Source organism: Chrysoperla carnea, chromosome 2 (assembly GCF_905475395.1).
Source record: "Chrysoperla carnea chromosome 2, inChrCarn1.1, whole genome shotgun sequence".
Taxonomy (NCBI): domain Eukaryota; kingdom Metazoa; phylum Arthropoda; class Insecta; order Neuroptera; family Chrysopidae; genus Chrysoperla; species Chrysoperla carnea.
Genome location: NC_058338.1, coordinates 73,989,682 through 74,002,143, shown reverse-complemented (window position 1 = coordinate 74,002,143; position 12,462 = coordinate 73,989,682). Strand labels below are relative to the sequence as shown.

The 12,462-nt window shown below is 27.5% G+C and overlaps 2 protein-coding genes across 2 annotated transcripts in view; one reads left to right on the top strand and one right to left on the bottom strand.

The window, feature by feature from the left end:
• Nucleotides 1–472: 472 nt before the first annotated feature.
• LOC123294253 (chymotrypsin-1-like) lies at nucleotides 473–3,945 on the top strand. The gene is made up of 3 exons (XM_044875371.1): nucleotides 473–544; nucleotides 1,515–1,822; nucleotides 3,367–3,945. Exons 1-3 carry the CDS (start codon nucleotides 505–507, stop codon nucleotides 3,862–3,864), a joined length of 846 nt encoding a protein of 281 aa, XP_044731306.1. The 5' UTR covers nucleotides 473–504; the 3' UTR covers nucleotides 3,865–3,945.
• A 6,434-nt stretch (nucleotides 3,946–10,379) lies between these two features.
• Nucleotides 10,380–12,462, bottom strand: part of LOC123294251 (LIM/homeobox protein Lhx1-like) — a 320,182-nt gene continuing 318,099 nt past the window's right edge. Inside the window, exon 6 of the mRNA XM_044875370.1 lies at nucleotides 10,380–10,914. Coding sequence (XP_044731305.1) covers nucleotides 10,780–10,914 — 135 coding nt within the window. The 3' untranslated portion in view covers nucleotides 10,380–10,779. The remainder of the gene's footprint in view (nucleotides 10,915–12,462) is intronic.

The window sequence follows — 12,462 nt, the reverse complement described above, 5'->3', positions numbered from 1 at the left end:
TTTTTAGAAAAGTTGTAGAGGATACAATTCTCTACAAATTTTATTCGAAATCCTTTTTTATACGTTGTACTGTTTTTGAAATTTGAAATAGACGGTGCAGAAAATGGAGCGCTGAGCTATACGTACCTACCTTAGTGCCGGGGGTTCATATTTATAAATATAAGGTATTAAATAATTATTAATTAAATACTACTGAAATAATTATTTGGTACCTTATGTTAATCATTAATCAGACTTAATGACTATTTATTTGAATTAGGCTGAAAGAACAAAAAAAAAAAAAAAACGATTTAAGAACTGAAAAAAATTAATTAAAAATTTTACTGAAATTTTTAATTATACTTTAATCTTTTTTATTTACAAAAAGTAATTATAACGAATCGGTAATTAATTTGGATTCCTGCTGAAATATAAATTAAAATTTTATGTATAAAAAGAAAATGAAAGTTGAAAAAATTATGACTATCGAAAATACTGAATTATTTGTTCAACAATTATCCTAAAATGTTTCATTTGAGTTTTATAGCTTTGTGCTGTGCTTCAAGTGAGTAATTATATTATGAATTATATTTTTTTTTTGTAAGCTGTGAGCATTTTTCTCACATGGTGCATTGATTGAAAACCAAAAATGTTACTTAAATATCTAGCTTAATGATACCCAGCTATGATCTGGTTAAATCATCTATTGTGTTACTCGTTCCAAACGCTTATGATTAGACAATTTAGTCATGTGATTGATCTTGGCACTCATTTTAATATACAGACAGATAATCCCTATATATTCTAAATGTGAAAGTAAGGATGTGTGTTTGTTTGTTTACATGTTTGTTACGCTTTCCACCAAAAATTACCGAATGGATTTGAACGAAAGTGTACAACAAGATAGCTCATACAGAATAACACAAGAGCAAAAAAATAATAATTAAAAAAATTTAAATTTGATATGACATTTTATTGCTTCATCTATTATTTCATTTGGAACCATAAATTAAAGATTTTTGTAAAAATTTAAAATGGTAAATGCCAAATAATTCATGGCCATCTTTTTTGATATACGTACTCAATGAATTATGACTATTTTACACTTAAACAAATTGAAAACTGTGCAAATATTTTAGCTCTGTAAAACAATTCTTTCGAATCTTAGCGCAGGAGTATAAGTAAGATCAAGGGAAGTGGAGGCTATAAAGCGGTGGTACATAATACATAATTTAAAGTTTTTTATTTTATAACTTCATGTAAATGGTATTTTGTTTTCCGCAAGTATTGAAAAATATTGATTATTATTTATTCCTTAATACCTTCCAAATATACCAGAAATTACCTTACATAAATACTCCAGCATAAGGAGGCTTGAATGTTAATAGCTCGCAAAAATATTATGTGCTTTTCTTTTCATTTTTCAACATGGTTCTCCCAATGAATGATCAGGAGAATAATTTATTCTTCCTTTTTACATCATAATTGATCTTCATTTCGTTAAAGTATATATATTGTTATATTTTAATATTCAGTAATAACTTGTTCGCCAACGAAAAATCATGTGTTTGAATTGGACGTTGAATATCCTCCTTCTACAGATCAAGACTCTACTGTAAACTTTGTTTCAACGAAAAATCGTATTATCAATGGAGTGGACGCACCTAATACACCATGGGTTGCTCGTATCATCATTAACTACAACCGAACCCAAATTTCTTCTACGTCGTTTTATTTGGTTATTGTGAGCGATTGTGGAGGTAGTTTGGTTTCACCGCATTGGGTTTTAAGTGCACGTCATTGTTTTTTTGATGGAGATGATCAAACTAAGTTGACGACTAATGTAAGTATAATTAGGCACGTTTTTATCACTAACATTGAATAGTAAACTGGTTTCTAGTTTTTCTCCAAGCCTGAGTACAAGTAATGACGTTTCAACTTCACGTTTTTTAATATTATTTGGCTTTTATCGGGTTCGAATGTTATGGTAATCTAATATTTTTTGAACATAGTTCGATACTATGTTTAAGGTAGTCCGACTGTTCCGGACTGAGCAAGTACGGATTATTTAGTTCAGAGTCCTTTGATTACATTAAACACAGTTTTGGGGTCACTTGCGTGGGCAGGAGGCAATTTTGAATTATTTCACTTTAAAATTAGTGATTTTAACATAGTGTTAAAATTGCTAAAAAGAAAACATAAAAAACACTGTTTTTTTACGCTTTTACGATATTTAAAGAGCATTTTATAACATTTACATCATATCATAAAAATTGTCTAGTTGACTATATAGTCACGGGTTGGCCGAACCACTTTAATGATTCATTTGGTTCATTAGTTTTGGAAAATGCTTGTAGTATTATATGGGTATATCAGTTATATGTATGTGACATGTATGTATGTGTAATGTGACAGAGTAATCAACACTGTATATACATGGTATTTCATCGATTAACTAAATCAATTGTTTGTTTTCACTTGTTTTGTTTGAAATTCAATCACAGATTATAGTTTTTAATTTAAAACAGATCTGCAACTCCCTGTAAAATTTATACTATTTTCGTTCTCTGAAAGTGCCTTTCTCCAGGTGGGCCACCTATTAGTTTTGATAATAATTTATAGATTTCAATGGTTGTTGGGGAAAAAATATTTTATATATTTTTAAATAAATAAACAATACGTTTTTCAAAATTCGTTTGCTTGTCATTAAAATTCGTTGTGTGTATTCTCAATTGATTGTCTTTATTAACATTTTGTGGATTATTTGAATAGTGACATTATTTAAGTATTTTGGCCGTTTTCATTGTGCCCCTGTTCATTAACTAATTAGTGTAATTTAATCGTTTAAGGTGTGTTTATACTATTTTCCGATTTTTTTATGGTATGTACTGTACTATCGTGTTGATTACATTTAGGTAGTGTTAAATTGTGATTATAATTGACTTTTAACGAGATAAAATGGTTTTACATTGCATTTAACTTACATCAAACTAATAATTAATTGTTAATAATAATGTTAATATTAAAATGAATGCTATTTTATTTAAAATTTTGCAATAAATTATTATTTTATTAATATTTGTTAGTTTATTTAAAAAGCTTCACTTTATTTAATTAGAAGACAAATAAATACAAAAAAATTTAATAAAAAATGATCAACTAAATAGAAATATTTCGAATAGTACCTAATTCCCGCCATTTAAAAAAAAATAGTTTATTGTAAGTGCCTTTCTCCAGGGGACTTTTTGGACAACATTTCATGTATAGTAGAGTTGCCTATCTATTTATGTAATAAATTATAATCTGTGAATTCAATATTATGTCAGAATAGGAGATTATGTACTCGTACCTCTTAAAATAGAACCATAGTAATGTTGATTTTTTCAGAAATTTTGGGTTAGTGTTGGTAACGTAGATTTCTTTAGAGGTCAAATTATTCCTGCAAGCAATGTTGCAGTATTTAATCAATATAATAACGGTGACGATTTGGCTCTTTTACGATTAGTGAATGATGTTAGTATTCAACCAATTTCTGTACAATATGACGATAATATAAATTATGAAGGAAAACGGGCAACAATTTATGGTTGGGGTTGGACTGAAACTTTTCACCGTTCTCCGCGAGTACTCCAAACAGCAGATGTTGTATTATATGGTCGTGATCAATGTGATAGAAATCAAGTATGTGCCAATCCGACTATTACTAAAACAAATGCATGTCAAAGTGATAGTGGTGGCCCCTTGGTTCTTCAAGAGAATGGAAAATTAATAGGTATAGTTGCTGCTGGACTAGTTGTGAATGATGTACCATGCCAAGGTGATAAATCATTTTATACAAGTACATCTTATTACGCAAGTTGGATTCAACGTATTATCCAAGATTGATCAAAGAGTTTTTCAGTAAGATTCATAGAAGAAATTAAAATGTATGGCAAAATATTTAACTTGAATTTCCAAAATTAAACTATTGCCAATTAAAAGTATTGTTTTTTATTTTCCTTAAGATATAATTCAATTTGTTAAACAAAAAATATGTTTTTAACTTTTTTTGGCATCAAAGCAGAATATAAAGACAAATTTATGCCCAAATATCTTAAAATTGCTAGACTAAGTGCCGAACTTATGAACTTTAGGTCTATAGGCAAACGTGGTAGAGGTTTATGAAATCCCAGAGTCGCCACAAACTTTGATTGTAATCAATTTATTCGTGAAGTATCTTAAAAATCGTAAGTAACCGAATCAACCCAGCAAATACAATTCTTTTGATCTTTGAATAATAAACGTAAGTAATCGAATTAACTCAGATCGTGCTATTTTTGATTTTTGAATATTCAAATCTATGTATCACATGATGAGTTGAAGTATCACATGATGAGTTATCCAAAATATCACATGATGAGTTCTATGATTTAAATTTTCTTCAGTCATGGATGTACGTAGACGATATTTAATTCGCTCCATCTTTGAAAATGCTCGATCGCTACTAGAATTAGTTGTTAAAACGGTTTGATAAATGCTTAAGAATATTTCTAAAACTTTTAGAGAAGATACAAAAAAATTAATATATTTTAAAGCAGCCGAGTTTTGAGAGAAATTTGGATTTGCAAATGGTGGAGGCCTTCTCTTGGTGGAGGACTATAGGCAGCTGCCTACTTTGCCTATACGTAAGTTCGGTACTGGAACTGTATTACATTTTGTTAAAATATTTCCTCCGCGATCTTTCAAAAAGTTTTTAAAAAATTTTTTTTTTTCCAAAACCGAATGGTAAATTAAAAAACGGAAAATGATGTATCGGTCCTTTTGAAGGGGAATGATAATAACAAGTGAAAACAAACAATTGACAGTTAATTGTTGAAATACATGGAATAGAAAGAGTTGAATGCTTTGCATTATTTTTTTTTTTTTATAAATAAGAAGAGTTTAAAAAACTAACACATTTATCGCGGATTTTCGGTAGCCATTTATTTGGATTCGAAAATTTCGAAAGTTTTTTCTAGAATTTTGTTTTGTTATCGAGAATGTTTCACAGGGCGACTAGTTGAAGCTACCGGCAAATTTACAATCTTCCTATAATTTTATAAATTTCGAGAAAATGAACACTTTATATTTGTCCTAATTTGCACCCTAACGGGTGGACAGTCATGTTTACGAAAAAATGTTTCAAACAAAAGTTGTTTATTCTTTTATAAGAAAAGTTATTTCATTCACGAGCTCAATCTCTCTTTTTTTGTCGTGATTACGCTATAAAAATTTCGGCTTGATGTCTTTTTTCTTTTTTGAGTTGATATTTCGTGATCACAACGGTCAATCGGGCAGACTCTTTGAGCATAGTACAAAATTTTTAATATTTTCAAAATAATAATTTTGTTTTGTATTTTTTAATCAATTTTAAGCAAAAAAGTAATCTTGTGATTTTTTTCTCTAGGCGTTTAGTTTTCGAAATAAAAGTTCTTGAAAAATTGAAAATGCAATATTCGATTTTAAGAAAATCTGTTATTTTTCCAATCTCTCTATTTTAACAGCTTATGTAAACTTAAAATTTTACTTATCTGAAAAAAAAAAATTTAACAAAACATTTTTTTCCAGTCAATTTAATTTTATTTTCAAACAATTTCTTAAACTATTTTGTATTCAATATTTGATCAAAGAAAATTGTTGTATTGACAAAATATGATTTTTAGTATTCATGGGAAAGAGTGAAAATGTTATACAATCATAAAATATACAAATGAGGGCATAAAATTTTAAAGAATTTCTGTATTAAAAAATGAAGTCATAATAAAAATAAATATTCTTGAAAACTTTTAATTTTTTATTGCTTCCATTCTCTAGAGGAATAAAAAAAATTTAAATAGTATGTGCTCAAATTTTATTCGAAAAATAATCAAGTAATTATTAAAATTACTCATAAAAAAACATTCCGAGTAGATATTTGTAGACAAGAATTTAACTTGCAGATTTACTTGGCTTAGTAATAATTTACCTCAGTTTCTGAATAATTTCCGTGTTATTACTCAAAGTTAAGATAAAAAAAATTTTTAACAAAAAGAAAACCGACTTCAAAAGAAAAACTTTTCCAAAATAAACTAATATGCACTTAATTTCTGGCTTTAGTATCTAATTAGCACCTAAAAAGGACCAAATTTTGGCCTTTTTTAAATATGATTTCCGTATTTTGGTCGCTGGCGTAACAGATTGGTTTAGCTAAATAAAATTTAAAATTTTTCGGAGCTTAAAACTTGAGGAATATTAATAAAACTTTTTTATGTAAATGGTAACAGACGTATAGATTTATCTAGTAAGACGTATTCAATACTCATTCATGTCACACAAAATTTCAGATTTTTGGAACACTATCGTTTTGGTATAGTGTTGGTTAAAATACTAGTTTACCATTATTTTTATACCATGTATATACGAAATATACATAGTATACTAAGTTTAGTCCAAAGTTTGTAACACTTAAAAATATTGATGCTACGAACAAAATTTTGGTATAGGTGTTCATAAAATCACCTAATTAGTCCATTTTCGATTGTCTGTCCGTCTGTCTGTCTGTCAACACGATAACTCAAAAACGAAAAAAGATATCAAGTTGAAATTTTTATAGTAAATGAATAACATAGGTCAATTGGGCCATGTATTTTGTAAGCCGTTAGAGATAGAACAAAAGTTTAAATGTAAAAAATGTTCTTTATAAAAAAAATAAACTTTTATTTGAAACATTTTTTCGTAGACATCACTGCTTACCCGTGAGAACGCAAATGAGGCGCAAATTATATAGTTTTTATTATATGGGAATATCAGTTATGTGTGGATGTATGCATGTATGTTTGGGTATCTTTCTTTACTGATATGACGTAAAAAACAATCGATTGGGTAATAAACTCTGTCTTTACATGGTATTTTAACAATTAAGTCAGTCAATTGTTTGTTTTCATTTGATTTAAATAATGTGTTGGTTCCAACAATAAAGAAAAATAACATAAAAATATTTTTTATTTCAAAAAGAAAATAAACATTGTTGAAATTATTTAAAAAAATTATTCCTATTTTTAATGTTATGACAATTAAAACAATAAAACTTATTTTTATTTTATTTTTTCAGCTCATTAAAATTTGCATATTATTTTGATAATTATACTTTTCTATAGTTTCTTGTTAAGTATAATCTTCAGCCATCGAACTCATACCATATATCTAAAATAATCCACCGGTTTTGTTGGCTCTAAGATTTCTTTTATAATCGTTTTATTTTTATATATTTTGTAAATAAAATTTTTTTTTATGCTTATGAAACAACAGCCATTAAAATAAAGTGTTATTTTTAATGTTTTTGTTTTAAATTTGTTATCTTATTGGGATAAAAAAATTTGGTTGAGCTAAAAATATCGGTTTACTATAGAAGAAGTTGGAGTGCATGAGAAGTTGGGTCATTTTGAAGCAATCGTCGATAGTATTTATATATCGCCTAGAACATTTTGGAACTAATCACACAAACATATGAAATGATCAGTTTATTATTTTCTGGTCCGATTGCTCCCTTTTCAACCACCGAACAAAAAAGAAGGGTGTTTAGAAGAGATTTTGTTTAGAACCACAAATAGAAGGTTCATGCAACAATCTAGCTTTCGGGGAATTAGTACAATATAGTGATTGCACAACTTTATAAATTATTCAAATTTTTTGTTTCATAATATTAACAGAAAAATTTCAAGTTAATTCTTCTCCTCACCTCCAACTCTCTAATCTGATAACATCCAGCTCTAATTTGATTCCTATGATTACATCACTGTATAATCTGACTATTAATTTTATTTTAGGATATTTTGAGCATAAAATATTATCCACTAGCTGTAACATACATCCATACATCTAAACTTTCAGTTTTTAGTGGAATAAATATGGAATGGAATAGATGTGGAATAAATATTTTGTTTTTAAAGCCCAAATGAAATTTTAACCTCTCGTCTATCAAGAAATTATATTGTTATGGCCATCGTAAAGAATCGGAAGCGAGCTTCAGTTTGATTATTTGGGATGTTAGATAATCTGATTGGCAAAAAGGAAACCAAGGTTCCATTAGGTAGTGGCCTAATTACAAAATTTCTATTACATTTTAGAATAAACTAATGCTCATGACTAATATAATTAAAAAGTAACTTACCGTATATTTTTCGTTCGTGACTTACCGTTTGATTCTGGAATGATTCTGGAGGACTTTGAATAACCATACCTACTACTTAGAGCGGGCACTGAACGTACTGCATTTTGTCAATTGATTCTTGTTCAGAAAAGCTTATAGATTAATATTCTGGATCCTGCCAGAAATCCTATTACTCTAGGTTCTTTGGGTCAATTAACGTCAAAAAGGCCCTCTGTAATTTTTTCGTAAACTTCTTCGTTTTCGAGATATTAACAGTTTAATGTTCGGAAAAACTCCAAAGAGGTCATTTTAAGAGCTAAAAAACAGGGAATTTAATTCAATTTTTGAATTTATCAAAATTCTAAAATAATGTTTGAACATCCTTTAATAAAGTTCTGAAGTTTAATACTTCATTTTAGAGGGTCAATTTTCAATTCTTAAAAAGATGTTTACACATTGTTATTAATAAGATCTTTTGTAGAATTAAAAGTCGAGGCTTTATAATTAAAGAATCTGTAATTACTCTTCTGAACTTCACAAAGGATGTTCAAGCATTATTTTATAATTTTGATAAACTCAAAAATTGAATTTAATGTCCCGTTTTTCAAGTTTTTAAAATGGCCTTTTTGGAATTTTTCCAAACATTAAACTGTTAATATCTCGAAAACGAAGAAGTTTACAAAAAAATCACAAAGGGCCTTTTTGACGTTAATTGACAAAAGGACCTAGAGTAACTTTTACTTGGTTCAAAAAATATCATTTAACTGTTTCTGTGGAGGGGGGGGGTTATGCAAAGATTGGACCAATAGGGTTTCTGGCAAGATCCAGAATATTAATCTATAAGCTTTTTTGAACAAGAATCAATTGACAAAATGCGGTACTCATATTTTGCACACTCAACCCCATCCAGCGCTCGCTCTGAACTGTTCTGAACTGAATAATGTTTTTTGTCTAGTAGATGAAAATTAAAAAAACGCTAATTTTACTTATTCATTATGTATAATTTATATTTGTTTATAAATAATAACAATGATTTATATAGTTTATGTTTTAAATTAATTATTGTAGATAAATAAAAAGTAGGTAATACTTAAAAATTTGAGCAGAGGTAATAATGGATAGAGGTATTTTATTTAAATTTCATAATTTTTTATTAATATTGAACAATCTTTTCGATTAATTAATTATATTTTAATTCAGTTATTTATATCAATGATTAATTTTAACATTAATTTTATATTTAAATCTAAAACATCCATAATAGAATTTTCATTTTTAACTATTTTGTGATAATTAAAACAATTTTCAATATTTGGAAACATTTATTAATAAATGACTTCTATATTTCATATTGAAGAAGTACATAATTATTTCGTTTCTTTTTGATGAATTAAACATTTCTTGTAGATGAATTTAGATGAAAAATATTTGTCCATTTGAGTTTAGCTCAAACATATTTGGCTCTAAAATCTTTTTTAGAATTTAAACGATTAGAATAAAGTCTATCCACAAAATACATCATGCAAAATTTTGTCTTTTTGTTCTCATCCCTGCTCCCTCATCGTGCTGCGTCATATTTTCTGAAAACTTCCTACCCCCTATAAATAATCAAAAATTATAAAAAAATACAAACGTCACTTTTCCTAGAAGCCTCTTCCCCTCATGCCACACTTCTTACGCTAAGTGGCATACATTGAATTATACAAATTATTGAAAAATGGCTACATTTCTTATGAATTATAAATATAATACACGCATTGTTCTTATTTATCAATTATATTACATAGTAGTACCTACTGGCAGATGGAGGTATAGTTATTATATTTAGTACTTTAAAAAAATTCGATAGTACAACAATTTTAAGTTGAACTAAATTTCAATCAACTATATTCAAAATTATTGTATTAAAATTATCTATTGAATGATAGCAAATTTATATGGGTTACCTGCGTGATTTTAAAAAAAATGAGTACACAAACTAGAGTTTTTATTGTAATAATTTATATGATTAAAGGTGAAAATAATCATAAAAACTTTTTTTTTAAATTATGCTATTTCTTCGATTTTAACGAAATTTACTTATATCGAAAAATTCCCTTCTAATAGACTTGAAACATTTAATGATAAATTTGGTAATACTCACAAGAGTGATACATATATACATGCAATTATTTCATTATTTGAGTATGCTATTTGTACAAAAGTTTTTAATTATATATTTGGCAATTTTTAATTAACTAAGATAAATTGTATGAATCCCTTTGAGACATTGCTTTTATTTTCATATTTTTTCAATGTCTCATTTTATATGTAACATTTAACTCATATACATTGCTTGCAATAAGCGTGTAGTATTAGGCATCAATGCAATTTTGGGTTTGCCTAAAAAAACACTCTTATATTTCGAAATAAAAGTGTTATGTTTATTTGTTTTGAAATAGAAATAATTAAAAGAAAATCAATAGTGTCTCAAAATCTCTTGATATTTTTCTATTTGAAATACGACAAGTAAATATAAGCTAATTTATACCACGAGATTATAAGACAGTCTCATTGATTTTGGAATTTTCTCAATACATATTATTTGGCCAATGTGAGTTTTTTTTTCGTCCTCGATTCGAACAACAACCATGTTGTTTCATTTTGGCCTAATGTCATTTTCCTGTATTGTCAAATGAATCAGATGAATTATTAGGTCCATGGAATCCATTTACTTCATTACTGTGATGTTGTTGTGCTCTACGATCTGGTAATTCTGTACAAGTTCTTAAGCCTGCTCCATTCATTGCCTGTAAATAAAAAAGACTTTATTAAAAGTTAATTTTGATTTGTAAACGTTTATACTTAGCAATCGATATTAAGTTCGAAAAATGTGAATCTACATTTTTTTTTGAGAAGACTATTAATTTTTTTGAGTATTATATATTTTATAATTTCTATGCTCTAGCATTTTAGATTGTATTGTTTCTGGCCGATATTGGCACTTATCAATACAATAATAGCATTTTAAGAGAAGGTTTAGGTACTATGATCAACTTTTCTACTAATAGAAACGCTGTTATAATAGGTTGGATATAATTTATATAATTATTTCACTTGAAAGTATTTTTAAAAAGGTATATGAGAGCGTTGTTTAATTTCTGTAAATAAAATTTTCACACGATAGAATGCTTTTATAAGTATTGTTTCTATAAGCTTCGAATTACACTTTAACGAAAAAAAATTTTATTTATAACCACCAATTGAATTCGTATAAAATGAATTAAACTTTTTTTATTATATGTATGTATATCATCAATTACGCCTACTTTACTACAAAATAAGTTTATAAAAGTTTATTTTTACGAGCATTTATTAACTTTCAACGTTCGTATTTATATCAAATTTTTTTGGCTATTCGGGCTTTTTTGGAAACTCGATAAAGCATACATTTTACAGACCCAGTTTTGCATCTAATATTGACAATTTTACATACTGTAGGAAATGAAGCATTTGACCCAAGAACACTCTCCTCGTCAGTAGATTTTTATGGGAGCGGATGGAAAATGTTTGTCTGAGTGTACTGAAAAATGTCATATATGTGAGTGCTTGTACTTCTTTGATTTACGCCCGTGCGGCGGGGCAGAAGTTCCCTACTCCCGGGCACCATGTTGTCTTTATTAAACATTTAAAAAAACTATTGGATTTTATATTTTGGACAATTTTAAACATTTTTTCATACTTTATATTTTTCATTTTTTACTTAACCTCACCGTTTTCGAGATATAAGTATTTGAAAAAAAAAATTGCGGATTTTTTCCGAAAATTCGTTGTTGACGAACATAAAGATTATTTCGTGATTAGAGTCAAAAATTTAATTTGAAAGTCCTTAGATATTATAAATTAGACTATTCTAAGCATTTTTGGACTCTTGACAATTTTCATCAAACCTCATCCTTTTTGATATATAAGCGTTTGAAAAAATAAAATTACTTTTTTTTGTCAAAAATTCGTTATTGACGAAAAAGAAGATTATTTTGTGGTTTTGGTTAAAAATTTGATTTGAAAACTATATGACATTTTATTTTGGACCATTCTAAATACTTTTTGACTCCTGGCATTTTATGCTAAACCTCACAGTTTTCAATATAAAAGACTTTGAAAAAAACAAAAACGCATATTTTGGCCTCTGTGCGTGATACTTAATTCTTTAAGATTTTTCTGATTTTCACATAGATGCCATTCAGAATCATCAAAATCGGTTCACCCAGTCAAAAGTTCTGAGGTAACAAACATAAAAATACAAAAATTCAGTCGAATTTAGAACCTCTTTCTTTTTTGTTTGAAGTCGGTTAAAA